General features: G+C 40.9%; 1 protein-coding gene across 4 annotated transcripts; it reads right to left on the bottom strand.

Annotated features, from left to right (window-relative positions):
- Positions 1 to 355: 355 nt before the first annotated feature.
- On the bottom strand, positions 356 to 13,443 carry rtn2a (reticulon 2a). 4 transcript variants are annotated; one of them, XM_068317470.1, is made up of 10 exons: positions 13,385 to 13,443; positions 12,520 to 12,573; positions 11,645 to 12,226; positions 8,941 to 9,150; positions 4,232 to 4,439; positions 3,393 to 3,531; positions 2,263 to 2,332; positions 2,119 to 2,165; positions 1,979 to 2,037; positions 356 to 1,025 (listed from the first exon to the last, which is right to left on the bottom strand). In XM_068317470.1, exons 1-10 carry the CDS (start codon positions 13,413 to 13,415, stop codon positions 950 to 952), a joined length of 1,476 nt encoding a protein of 491 aa, XP_068173571.1. In that variant the 5' UTR covers positions 13,416 to 13,443; the 3' UTR covers positions 356 to 949. The 4 variants fall into 4 exon arrangements, with proteins under 4 accessions (XP_068173571.1, XP_068173572.1, XP_068173573.1 ...); XM_068317471.1 differs by having other exon boundaries at positions 8,941 to 9,147; XM_068317472.1 differs by lacking the exons at positions 8,941 to 9,150; positions 11,645 to 12,226; positions 12,520 to 12,573; positions 13,385 to 13,443 and adding an exon at positions 6,529 to 6,630.
- Between the last annotated feature and the right edge of the window lie 1,245 nt (positions 13,444 to 14,688).

The raw sequence follows: 14,688 nt of genomic DNA, 5'->3' as shown, positions 1-14,688 counted from the left end.
TATGGTGCATATGTACTATTACACAAGTATTCATTTACTAAATACCAATCTACGGAAGGCAAAGATCAGGTAATAAGAAGTGTTTTTTTAGTAAGAGGTTGCTGTGTGATTCTGTAACCTGCATTTAGAAAGGCACCTGCTGTTTGTCATTCCCACACATCTGAGAGCACTTCCTGCAGCATCAATTCATCCCAGAACCTTTAGAATCACTCATTTCCAATCAAAAGGGTCTCCCATGAAGGGAAATTAGAATACAGTATACGAATTAGAACATGAATTAGGAAATTTGAAAAACACCTAAATGATTTGTCTGAATGAAAGTGAGACCATGGATCTGAAGAAACAGAACATAACGGAAAAGAAAGAAATGACTTTAATCGCTTTTGGGTTTCATCTCAACAAGCTGTATATCAGGAATGACATACACACACAAGCGCGCTCACACACACACACACACACACACACACACACACACACATCTTTAATTGCTATATTTTATGCTGCCATGAATAATGAATAATGACCCCTGTCTACGTTTCACTAACCTCACCTTGACATAACAGAACTTCTCATACCTGGTCTATGTGCCTCATTTGGATTGCAGCTCTCAACTATTAAAGACAATTCTAGACTCATTTTCATGTATTAAAACACTGAATATTTCCAATGGTGGTTTCATACAACAAGCTGTGTTTTCAGCCTCATCAGTCAGGAGTCATACACCACGATTACATTGCAAACCAAAGCCCAATCTACAATCCTGTAATTCAGATACAGTTAGAGTATACAGTACCATGCATGACCCTCATCACTGTCCATTTAAGTAGCCTCCCTTCCCCATCCTCAGTCTCTGGAGCTCCGTTTCTCTGGAAGCACAGACTGCTGGGTAAGACATCTGAGTAACAGCCTGTAACTGGGAGCTTTGCTTTAAGTCCTTGTCCATCAGTGTTTACTGGATTTTTGGTTTGGCACCACCAGGAGTTGGGTCCACAGGAGGGCCACCGCCTTGGGCCAATCTGTGGAAGCTGTGAAGGAGAAATAGCGTACTCAATGCTTATTCAATACTGAAGATTGAGCAGATAAGGGATATGTGTCCTCAATGCGAGATATGCCGGAGTATGTTCTTCACAGGAAGCCCAAGAGTATCCTCTAAGTCCTGGACGTGATAATAATGAGTCCTTGGGCTGTTTATGATCAATAATGATCAATAAAGACAAGTTTGTTGAAGTGTAAGGCAGGTTTTGTCTCACAGATAATATAAAGAAATGAAATTTGTTCTAAAATTTGTTCTGTTATCCACTTTGCTAATAACGTGACAAAACAGGAAGAATCCTCATGTATTTTTTCATCTTATTTTAAATGTAGTTCAGCATTATTTCACTTTCTGAACTGTAGTGGCAAAAAGTCATCCATACAGGGCTTTTTAGGAAGTGCAGTGGCCTGTGAGTTCCATAAATACAGAACAAATCAAATTTTAAATATGTTAGTTATATTGTTTTTAAGTGTGTCACAGAATGTTCTCATGAATCCATCATGTACCAGTGAGCTCAGGCAAAGCATTTAACAGGATAAAAACACAAAGGGCAGAAAACATTCTGACTAAATCATATAAGGAAGCTGCAATAAACCACAAAATACAAAAATATGCTTCAACTAACCCACAAAAACATTTCAGAATACAAAAAAAAGTGACGAACATGACCAGGGCATTGTTTGCAATCTCTCCGAGATTTTGTGTTCTCTGAGCTTTTTCCAGGATTTCAAGATTTTATAATTTCACTGTGTTAAAATTCTTTATAAGAGATGCCTTGTCAAATGGAAGATTTTCTTTGAGTTGTTTGTGTTTTGTCTCTTTTTGCAGTCAAAGCTGCATTGAACTCACAGGAGCTGATGAATGAATGAATGAATGAATTAATTAATAAACTCACAGGCCACCGTACTGCTAGCAATTTGTACCAGAAGGTGGCGCCATACTCACAAGTCCTTGATGTTGTCAACGTGGGCTTGCATTTTTGCAATAAAGCTGTCCACCTGTTCCTGAGAAACACATTAAACAAAACACATATTTTCATACGTATGCATGAGTATTAATATAAAGACTTGATGAAGAAATGTTACCTGGCGTTGTCTGTAGAAAAGTGGCAGAGAGAAGAGAGCGATTATACCTGGAAGGAAAGGAGAAGGGAATGAGGAGAAATGGATGAAGACCACACAGCATGTTAGTAGATTCCACGTCTCCAGCAGGCGACGGCTGCTTCTTACCGATGATGAGCAGAGTTAGACCGTTACACAGATCTCCCAGGTATGTCACCAGGTAGAGCAGAGCGAGGAGCTGAGAGGGAAAACGGAGGCATGGATGCAGTCACTGCTCAACAACGACGCATACAGGTGCTCAGAAGCCCTATTACATTCAATCAGTGAGATTATTTTGCCATAATTTAATCCCAATATAGACAGGGGTCTCAGCGCATGAGTCCCAGTATGGCCCTCAGTGTTTCCCCTTTTATCTCAGTGTCACAGGACCGTACAGAGGATACGGTGCTGCCCTGATATGGGACACCCCTGTCTCAGATGGGTATCCTGGCGTCACCGTGTACCTCCTCCTGTGTGTCACATACCGGGGAGGTCAGGGTTCACACTGTGGGGGTATAAGGCTTGCTCAGCTCACGCTGACTCACTGAGGTCTGGTCACAAACTGCTGCTGTTTATTATTCACATATATATCATTTCATTAGGGATCAACAGACAGAATTTTTGGTCCGTATTAGTAATAATGTGCTGATATTTGATAAGGTTATAAGTAATGGAACACCAGAGTTGTCTTATTTTATAGTGAAAGTGATCGTCATTACCAACATGCAGTAAATGCGTCATTAGTCGTACATGTCACGATTCAAAGAGAACCAGTGAAGGCAATGAGTTCAAATCACTTCATATTTCTTCAAAAGTAAAAAATGTCAAATTAATGTTCTTTTATTTCAGAAACCTTTTGATTATTTGTCCTATTTTCTATTAGTTTGGGGTTAAAGGGGATTTTAGGGCCTTGGAGGAGGTCTGCACTCCGCCATTAGCATATAGTCAAGTCATCTACTATGTCCTTATTAAACTCACAGGTACTCTGCATAATAAAATAGTCTCCAGAAAAATAACTTTTAACTTTGGTAATTTAAGCACTAATTGCTGAAATCGCATACAAAGCACATCCTATGTGCTGTGGCTGCTTGTTGGGATTTGATGTAAATTATCTGTCGTGACTCTGCCAGCAAGCAAAGTTTAAGCAAAGTTTAAGCAAAGATGAAGCAGATCGTTGAGAATGGAGAGGAGGGGAGTGGAGGAGAGTGGACAGAACACACAATTAAACAGGTAGACATTAGTTTGTTAGTGTAGCTCACCTTAAGAGACTCAAAGAGGTTTCTAACAAAAAAGAGGTTCTTCAGAGTGTCCACAGCAGACAGAGTCATGACGATTGCTTTCTGCATGAAGTGATCGGCGTCATCCCCACTGAAAGTGATGTCCATGTCCAAATATGACCTGATGGGAAATCAGACAGAGAGCGTGAGCATAAAGTTTTAGTTTTTTCTGTCAGTGTTTGTCCTGATAAAGACTGATTTTTAACATCACCAGGTTAAGGTGCTTCAGGTTATCTGGATGTAAAATTTCTGGCCATAATATAGATTATATTTCCTGTCTGTACCAAAGCGCAGATGTCTCTTAGCGCTGCCTATGAGTTTATTTGTTCATAGTCTGAGTCCTTTCATACAAAGGATGAGGAGTTTTCCATATTTTAAATTTTATAAATTAATATTGTGATGCACTGCAGCAACAAGCATGGCAAGAAACTGCGGCTCAGTGAAGGAGGCATCGGCTCAAGGTTGGCGTTTAACCATCAGTTTAACAATGAGTCTCTGATGTGGTGTCATATAATTCACTTTATCAATAAATAAAAAAACTAAGGTAATATAAAGTCAACCTTTACATAAACACTATATTTTGGTGACAGTTTTAATATAAAATAATAAAAAAAAACACTTTAAAGTGACATGAATCTAACTTCCTACTAACAGATAAAACAACTACGATAATTGGAGACAACCAAATATTTTAGTATTGGACACCAACAACGTAAGCAAACAATAAACTTTAAATGTAGCAAGGATGCTTAGTTAAATTTAAGAATTAGAATTGAGAAAGATTTTGTAAATAGTTTAAAAAAAAAAACTGTCTGCCTTACTTGAAGGGGTGTTCTCCATCGCCCCAGCTGAGAATGTAGAGGACTTGGTAGTAGATGCGTACTGAGATGATGAAGCACATGACAGCCAGGGAGACTGTGGAGACCACGGTGATGATGCTCAGCTGGAACAGGGACAGCAGGCCCACCACCAACCCTGTTAGCACCATGCCCGTTCGCTCCGTGTCCTTCCAGTAGATCAGGTCCATCACTAGAACACAGGGACAGTGGACGGTGAAAATATAACAGGGAGAGTATGAATGAATACAGAAGTAGAAAAACATGTACGCCAGAACCAGACATTAGGATTTGAATGTCTGAAAAATGCAGAAATTCAACTGTTTGAACAGTCTGGCGAATTATTTACACACTGTTAGGGCTTGATCAATATCCCCTGGTTTGGGCTCAGCAGCTGCAACAACAGCACTCAAAACCTTTTTTCTAGTTGGTGAAACAACATAGTGGCAAAACTGCAGGAAGACACAGCAGATACAGAGACGTGGAAGGAGGAGACATGGGGCCGAGAGGGATTTTCATCCCCAGAATAAAAGAACACAGCAGCAGCATCGAGGACAAGTCAGGCTATGGCTCAGGCTAAATTTATCCCACAGATGAAAGAGGGAGGGAAGCAGTGGAGCAGAATTTAAATGCAGTGTTTCACAGCACCTGCTGATAGACATCAGGCTGTCAGCCGTCCCTTTTCCATACACTGTTGGTGTCTTTCTATGTCACCCAGCAACAGCTGCTGTGGCGACCGAGGCGTCCAGAGTCACGTGATCCTTGACACCATTTCTGTCTCCGTACGTGACAATAAAAGATATTTAAGCTGCATTAAAGAACCAAAAAAACTCAACACTGCATCACAGTTCGCATGTTGTTTTATGCACACCAACGGACAGACACAGCTCTTGTGCTCATCATCCAGAAATGTTAATCCTCATCCTCAGAATAAAGGGGAAGCCACTGACAACAGGGCGGTTATTTATAAGCACATAATTAAAACCCACGATGCAGTGGAACATGCCTGTCCAACAGGTTTGTTCTGGGCAGGATGTGTAAGTAAATGTTCCATCTACGGACAACATTTATGTCAGTTTCTATCATACCTCAAAACATGGCAACTGTATTTGAGGACAGGATGGAGTCTCATCTGCATGTCTGTCATTTTTCTCATCTTCATGCTGATTTTTTTACAGATTAAAATAAAAAATAGTATATTTGACAATATATTCCCTTATAAATGATTGTTTTACATCCATCCATCTCAGAGGATGGCTGAGCAGCATTGCGACATCCTTTTCTAGCCACTTATTTAGTGGAGTAGCGGTTTAGTCCAGTCCTGGGTAAAGAGTCTTTCCTACAGAGGCCATGGAGGTAGTTTACAGATCTTCCTCCCGCTTTGAGGTTCAGGAGTCTCTCCTTTCCGTCAGCTGCTCTCATCTCGCTGACTCAGTTGTTAGTGTGCAGTGATTAACTGCTGACCTCCATTCGGTTCTAACAGCTAAGTCCTTCTTTCCCAGGTGCTCAGACTGATGCCTGGAGTGTAGCTGAGACGACCGCCTGGTCTAACAAAACATGACTCACAGGTTTACCCACAATTCACTGCTCCACAACTGTGTTAATAAAATAGGAGCAAACTATATCTGTGCCAGAGCGAGATATTCCACCCCAGCTGACTTTAACTCATTCATCTGAACAGCTGTCTTTGGTATTAAGTTAGAATCAACAATCCAATCAAGGTATTAATCCATCAACTAACCACAGAACAAAAATATCAAATTATACTTTATGTCAACACAGCCGGACATCATTCTAAACTAAAAATTAACCTTATATATCTGAGCCAGGTCTTGTGAACATCGAGTCTTACAGTCTCACATGTGATTGTGATCAAAGTCAACATAGCTGATAAAGATATCAGAATCAGAATCCTTTGTGACACATTATCTGCAAAAAGAACACCAGCAGAACAAACTAGCCTCATATGCAACCCCCAAGGCCCCTACTCATTCAGAAGGAGCCCACTGATACAGATCCGTATCTGCTTCATCACCTAAATCTCAAAAATACCTGATAGAAGTGAGAACGCCGCCTAATTCCCTCGTATCCCCTGATGGTACAGCTTTCATCCCACTACTGAAAACTATGAGCAGCCTCCACACCTTCATTCTCAGCTTCCTTCTGCCTTCTCTCTTCTCCATCGAATCAAACACATTTCTTTCCAGTCAGCTCATGATCGTAAGCAAACACCTGAACATCAACGACAAGTTACTCTTTTGTTTTTAAGCCTAAAGTTTCACCTTTACTGGCCATTTTGGTTCCTGCTCCTGTGTTCCCACTCACGCCCGGTGCCCCTCTCAGTCCCGCTGCGCTCCCCCTTGCCACTCTGGGCCGTTTATGGCCACCCCCTGCTCGCTCAGCAGTCTAAAGGCCTAACAGCCCAAAATAATCTTGTTTGCAACCCCGCCCATTGCTTTTCTCTCCAAGATCTTCAAGAACAAAAAACTGAAGTCCCTCCTTCGTGTGCAATCACTATTGATAATAAATGTGAATATCAGTTTGCTGAAAATTACTTACTCATAAATTTCTGCTAATAGATGAAGTGCATCAAAAATTGTCCCTTAGATCCCAGTAGTCATTCAGAGACCACGGAAGAATGTTTGTGTATATTTGCATTAGAATGACTTTAGATCAATATCATTTAAACTAATTGTTTTGCAAAATTAAAGATAATCAGATATGCAACAACTGGAGCTACTGAATTTAATTGAAAAAGAAAACATTTACTGTTTTAATGATCACTGATTAAAGAATTAGGATTAAGAAATTCGTCATTTGAGTTTTTTTATGCACTTAAAACATGTATAATTTGTATTTTAAAAAATTGCAATGTGATCTCTAAAAGACCAGAAGAAATATGATGCTCCAATAGATATCCTTGTGCTATTTATTCAGGACACCCTAAACTCTGTCATCAACCCGACCGCCAATTTATCATCAGTCTGAGGGTTTCATCAGCCCCCATCCGCTAAAATAAGACTGAGCTCTGCTTTAACTCAGAGTCCACTTAAAATGCCATCGAGGTGGAAGACAGTCTGTTGTCTCTGACTTTCTCTTCCTCTTTCAACCTCAATCAGCCCAAAAGGGATGACAAACTCAAACATTTTTCTAAAGATAGACAAAAAAAAGTCAAGAAATATAATAAATGTGCATTGAATATCGTTTGATATGTTTTACATGTTTCATTGCATATATTAGAAGAAATTAGGGATTCAAGCACAACTGTAATATTAATAAGAGAGACAGATGGAGGGAAGGATGGAAATTAAATAATTAAATTAGATAATTTCAGAACCATTAAACCATCATTTAATGATCCTGGTAATTTCAGTTATGCCTGTTCGCTAATTTTCAAGATTATTTTAGTTGCAGCTGGACAGCGGCATCATTATTTTATATGTAATGTTCTACACCAACATATTTGCTGGGATGTTGTAAGCATACTAATTTAATGGTGAGCTACAGTCCAGAGGTTGATCCTCTGTTCCTCTTCCCTCTTCCTCCCTCTCTGCTTCTGTCCACTACATCTGCAGCTCATCTACAATCCAGGTATTATCTGCTTCATCCCGTCTTCATCCTCTGACATCTTTGTGTTAGTTGTACATTCATGTCTGATCCAGGTCATGGTTATCCAAACTTGTTTAAATCAATCCACTAAATCGAGCGTCTTGAAGATGTTTACTTGACGAAACCTTTGGGAAGATGGGTGAAATGTCTTCAAGAAACTTTCTTAAAGTCCTGTGTATTGATTTTAACATTTTTGATTAATCCCATAGGCTAGAATTGAGATCAAACCCAGAGTCCCACAGCATCACCACTGTGAAAGGTTGGCTCTGTCGAAAAATTCAACATCAATGGTAAGCCTTGACCAACTATGCTGGAGATGCCCATCAAAGGACTTGGAAGGTAGTAGAATGCAGAGCTTAAACAACATCCAGCAATTAAAGCAGCTCAGGCAGAAATAAATCAATATCTTCAAGGTGATTGACAGCACAACGCTCCCTGGAAAGCTGGAGCTCTGGTTGTTCCAAATCAACTTGCTGCTTTGACTGATGTATAAGGTGAATATGTCTCAGACAAAAAGGATGAAAACACTGGTACGTGCACAGGTGAGAAAGTGGCTTCGATTACCAAGATGCCTCAATAGCACGGGACTCTGGAAAGCGAGGGAAAATGTCACAGAGAATAAGACAAGACCAAGAAGCCCTAGAAATACAATCAGAGTCAGTTTGGGAAAATCATGTTTGCTACGTGGGAAACACGTCCATATTTGGAGAATATTCAGATGATTGCTATCCTGATGTGAACACATCATCAGGAGGATACAAGTGTGGGTTGTTCAGTTACAGGCTGGATTAGTCCAACAGAGTACAGTGAGAGACTGTTTGTAATGTGAAAGACTGGTGTATCTCGAAATAAAAATTCCCTCGGGTTGCATAGCAAACTCTCTTTACCATCGTTTGGACCTTGCTTCATATTTTAACTTTTATAGTCCATGTTTGTCTTCCTCTCTGGTGTCCACGCTGAAGACGACATCTGATATTTTCTTCATCAAACTATTAACTTGCAACAAGCAACAAGCCAAACACAGGGGGAGGGGAATGATGTTAAACAGAATGCAAACATTCAAGATGCAGATGTACATCCTGTACCTGCTATGTGGGTGCACACCGCCGTCTCCTCTGATAGGTTAAGCGCTGAGAACCAGTGATCGCTGACCAGTTCTTCCTGAGAGTACAGACCAATAGCAGCTGCCGACGAGGACGTCAGGCCTCTGGGTCGCACAGCCGTCAGCAGCTTGACTGAAATGGTTTCCCTGGTGGAGGGACACTCTGGCTCAGAGGTCACTGAGACTGGTGCTGCTGGGAAACAGAAGATCCTGTCAATGTGCATGCATAAGAATTTGTGATTCTAGAGTTGGAGCTTAAACACATGATGATCATGAATATTCTTGTTTGCTTATTTTCTGATCATATTTCTGCACGAGATTTGATTAATTTAGTAAACCAGTCACTGTTTTTTTTTTTGTTTTGATTTGATCTAACTGAGACTTTTATTCTCTTTTTGTGATGGGACGTCTTTTGGACCCAAAAGTAGTAGTCTCCAGCAAAGAACAGAACACAGAATGGGTAGACGTAGTCCAAGTAGGGAAACAGAAGGTCACGGTCAGACACAGAAAGTTGAAGCAAAATCCAGGACAGGGACAGAACAGGGACTCTGAGACAAGAAAGGTCAATATTGAGAGGCACACACAAGACGCTGAAAAGTCATACATGAACTGGAACAAACAGTCTGGTGAGGAGCAAAAGAGGACGTGAAGGTAGTTGGTGTGAGAGAAGAGGATGCAGAAGACAGGGTTAGATGGAGGCAACTGATTCGCCGTGGCGACCCCTGAAGGGAGAAGCCAAAAGGAGAAGTCTGGTGGGGAGCAACGTAAGAGGAGGACTATGGCAACCATAGGTGGCTGCAGCAAGGGTGTGTGGAATTTAGTCTGATGTAATGTTATCAACTTTATTACACTGATGATGAAGGATGAGTAGCTGGCAAAGAAAACATAGCAGCATAAGTACTCTTCCTTCATGAACTGAAAAAAATCGACAGAAATGACACAAAGGAACTTCTTTGTTTGAAGTTTAAAATAATGTTTTTTGATCTAATTACGCTGAGGGCTTTCACTCCACTGACTTTGTCGGGGATTGGGGTAATTTCACAAAATATACTTATTGCTTTTGAAAGCCCTCAAGTGGACTGAAGTTATACATGCAGAAATCAAGTGAGAAAGTATCCTGTTTATCCTGGTTGATCACAAGTATTAGCCCTTCATAGTGAAGCTGACTGACTTTGATATGGGCCGAATGAATGTCCACATTAAACATGGACAGATGTTTGAACCTATAGCTGTCAGGGCCAGAAATCACTTTAGGTATCCTGCTGGGTAACAACATTGATATGTGGGCTCTTAGTTGTTTTCTGCCTTTCTTATACCTTATTCACTGGCAGTGACCTGTTTCCAGTAAAGAGGAGTTAAGAGTCATTTGAGTCATTACTAAGTTGCTGAGTCAGCCTGATGATGACATGCTCAACTGTAGACTTCATGCCAGGAACTATTTCACCAAAGACCAAGACTCAACTCTTTGTCCATGACGGTTTTACAAAAAAGAAAGAAATGAATCTAACAGTCTACATGTGGTCTGACAAAATGAGAATCTTTTTTATGACGATAATCTTGATGAAATCTCACTCACACACGACAAAGACAAGGATGGTAGAAAGTCAGCTATAGCAAACATATGTCGGACTCAACCCTATTACCATGGATGGATTAAATGAGCCCACAGCTACAGGGATTGTTGGGAAAGTTGACACAACTACAGAAACTTTTCTGCAACTCTGTTAACCAAGGACCAAACGCCACAGATGGTTCAAAGGAAGCCATTAGTGCTGAGAAAAAAAACTACCTGGCAAATATGATGGTGTTAAATACGGACAACCAGCTACATCAAGCCTAGAAGAAACCTTCATTTCAACGGATGACAAGAATAATCATGATCAAAAGTGGTGTAACTACAAATGGTAACAGAAATGAAAAGGTCAAAGGATGGGGGAAAAAAGTTCAGTAACTTCCACACATCCATGAGGATTTACTCCGGGTGCTTCTGTCAAATCCTATTAAGCACCCAACCTCAAAAACAATAAAATTGTATTGTTTCTATTGCATTTGTTAATTTCCTTTCCAATTTAGTCCTTCAGACAGTTAAGAAAATTATTGTGGGTAATTGTAATACTCATTTAGACATAGAAAATGAATGTAGTCTGTTTATCTTGTCTTCTTTTCTTTCTTATTATTGTTACTTTATATGGAGCCTTGGCTCTTCCGAATGTGTAGAACTGCAATTTAAATGTTGAAAATGCAACTGAGACCTGATTAATGATATTAGAATCAAATAATTCCAGATAAATTCTGATTTTGATTCTGACAGCTTCGATTCAAACTGCAGCTCCTTGTATTGGTTACTTATCATGTAATGGATGTTTAAATTAATGAATATGAATAAAACAGATAAGATCTAATTGGTAATTCAAGCAAAATAGGTGAGCTATTGTGTGTAAATGATGAATACTCACTATTACTGTGATGACTGAACATCTATCATTTTTCTCTTAATTAAACACAAGGGTTACTAGATGGCTTTCCTAAAGACAGGGCTGCATCACCTGGCCTTCACAGCCTACTTGGGATTATATTTGACCAAAAGGCTTTTTTTTTTTGACCCAAGATGAATTAACTAGTTGTGTTGGGTCATCATGAACCTCCTCCATAGAACAGCCTCTTTTTCCATTCCTGTTGGGTCTCACCCTGAAGTACTTGTGAGGGGCTCTGACGATGGGAAGATGGGGACAGACAGTGAGGCTGGACACTTTGACTGCTTGGAGTTTCCTCTCTTTGGATTCCTGCGTCACTCTCCTGACCTTCTGGGTCCACATTCTGGGTGGAGGGTTGGATTGTAATGGTCTCCAATTGTCTGTGCTGCTCCATGCTCACTGCTGCGCCCGCCATCTCCACCACACCCCTCTCCTCCCATGCGGCCTCTGATATTTCCTCCTCTCCATCTCGACTGAGGAAATCCTGAGGGTCCCAGTCTACATCGGGGGAGTCCAGTAGAGTGTCTAGGGTGTCGGTATGGATCAACGGGATTCGACTTCCCCGAGAGCCGCCCCTGCGTCGGTCACGGAGGTGACGGGTGGCTCCCACCGCTTCGGCCTCGGCGATGGCGATGTAAGAGAACGTCAACTCGAAGGAATGCTGACGCGGTGTGCCCCAGATGGACGGGGATGAAGCCAGTCCCTCGTCATAATCATCTGGATCCCCACCTTCCTCTTCGTCAGACCATTCCCTGGCTGTCTGTAGGTCACATAACTCAGACTCTTCATTTCCACCTGAATGGTGACAAAAACAAAATAATGTGGACACCCCAAAGTACAACTCAACCCACAACATGTGTTTAAAATCTAAAGAGAGGATTTTGCTTTCAAAAAATAGATATGTCAGATGAAAGCAGTGCTGTGTCATCTGCTGATAAATGTCTGTATTTCCCCACAGATCAGAGGAAATCTTCTTCTAACGGGGAGTTCTAAAGAAAGACTTTTCAGGAGGGAACACTCTCTGATTTTCATAGTACTGTGTGACAGAATGTTTCCTGAGTGGATGGATCGAGTGTCTGCTCCGTTACCATCAGTGCAGGGAGGTGTTGAGTCTGGAGTGGACACCACAGAGCCAAATTCCTCTGAAAGAAAACAGTCAATAATTTACGTAAATCAATGAGTAAACATGCAGATTATCAGACATATGAATGTCTTTTCTCCACATGGATGTACTAGCCTTCTTATGAGCCTGTTTCAAACAGCATATTCCTCAATTTTATTTTAAATGGAAATACTGCTGGTTAAGCTAATCGACAAACATCTGCCTGTGTACAAAAAAAGCATCACTTGCCTCTAAACATTGAACTATGTGAGTATCAGTTTAAGCTCAGTCGGTCACTCAATACACACTATTTTCTTTCCAGAGCTAACCCGGCAACATAAAGGCCTTCATTACTTTAGACAGCCAGAATGAACCAAATAGCTAATGAACCGAACCCCAGGCTCAGCAAGGAAAACAGCAGATTCTCTAACATAAAAACACGTGAAAAATACCCAGGAGATGAAATGTGTGATGGGTAATGTCAAATGTTGTGACAATTGGGTGAAATAAAACACAACAGAAGCATCTAAGATCCAATAAACTTGCATTGCTGCCAAACATTCCTGCAAAGCTTTCGGAGCTACAAAGCGTCTACAAATCACTGGGGTGAGATGACAAAACAGCCGTGGATCCGTTCTTCTCAGCCATGTGTTCGTTAAAGGTGGGGGCAGGAGACAGGAAACACAGAGTTGCTGAGCTAATACGTATGATGCTGACAGCAGTTAGCCAAACAAGATGCTGAGCTGGAATGAACATTTGTATGATGGTGCTGGAGGCAGAGGAGCAGATGCAGACCTCCCACCCACACACACACACACACACAGATGGAGGCAGAACAAAAGCATACTCACGGCAGTGGGAGAATCCTAAAACCTGGCCCATACTCCATCAAGGCATCGCTGGGTCCGTCCAGACTGTAAGCCCCTTCCCTCCCTCCCTCCCTCCCTCCCTCCCGGCTCTCATGTCCTTTGGATGCACTCCCTACCCCCCCCCCACCACCATCACCAACCCCACCCCCTCTGTTTCCTGATGAGCAGCTTCCTTGTTCTCTGCCTCCAGTTCAGCCCCACCCTGCCAGCCTCACTCCAGCATCCTTCCTCTTCCTCTCTCCTTCTTGCTTTCGTTATAACGGCGTCATAGTAACGCACACCACAGTGAAGTGGGGGGGGGGGGCGTGACTGTGTCCACGTGCCATGTAATGTAATCTCTGTCAGAGGACTGATGAGTTATTAATAACGTAGAACACGACACAAAGCATACACACACAGAAGGACGCATTAGAAGATGGTCAAGACTCCCTGAAGGTCCAGTCACATCCAGCTAAATTTAAGAAATATAATACTTCTTTAAAAACTGCTGCACAAACAACCTACAGAAGATAATCATAACAATTTTTTATTTTTTTTAAAAACCCTATCAACTACAGTTTCTACTTATGCGCAGAGTGATGCAGTTTTCAATGGTTTTACTGACTTTATTTGATCAGGGACGTTGGTCTCAAAGAAGAGAATTTAAAATGTGAAAACAAGTTATGATGTTAAGTTAATACTGACAAACTGATTACTAAAATGTGTTTGTTAACCCCACACAAGACAATTTAGGCATCAGTGAAGATTTTCAGATTCACAATGAAGAGCTTGAAGCTTCGCTCTCCGGCTCGGAGCGGAGCTGAAGCTCTTCAGCGGTGGACAGGAAGCATTATGGATCATGTAACTGTAACTGATGCTGCTGCAAATCGAATTTGTGTATCATATTTCATTCTAAATAACTCCTTAAACACATTAATAACAAATACTGCAAAAGATTTTAAAGGAGGAAAATGGAACCTTAGAATTTAAAAAAATTCTAAGGTTCCATTAGTTAATTACAAGCCATAAAAACATTTACTCAGACAGTAAGTATATTGATATAATATGACTAGATAAATACACTTAGAACACTAATTTGCATACTAATTTGCATGACTTAGCTATTTGCAGATGAACTGGAAAAACAAATGAGAGATTAATTTACAAAAAAAAAACATGTCACCTGAATTGACGTCAGCTGATGGAAGGGTTAGTCCCCTGCTAATGGCTGGATAATCACACATAGTTCCTGACCTTAATGAAACATTTGTAAATCAGGTCAGGTGCTCCAAATACACAACAGTTAA

This window comes from Antennarius striatus, chromosome 6 (genome assembly GCF_040054535.1).
Source record: "Antennarius striatus isolate MH-2024 chromosome 6, ASM4005453v1, whole genome shotgun sequence".
Classification (NCBI taxonomy): Eukaryota; Metazoa; Chordata; class Actinopteri; order Lophiiformes; family Antennariidae; genus Antennarius; species Antennarius striatus.
The sequence above is the reverse complement of the archived record's forward strand: the minus strand, read 5'-3'. Positions and strand labels throughout refer to the sequence as shown.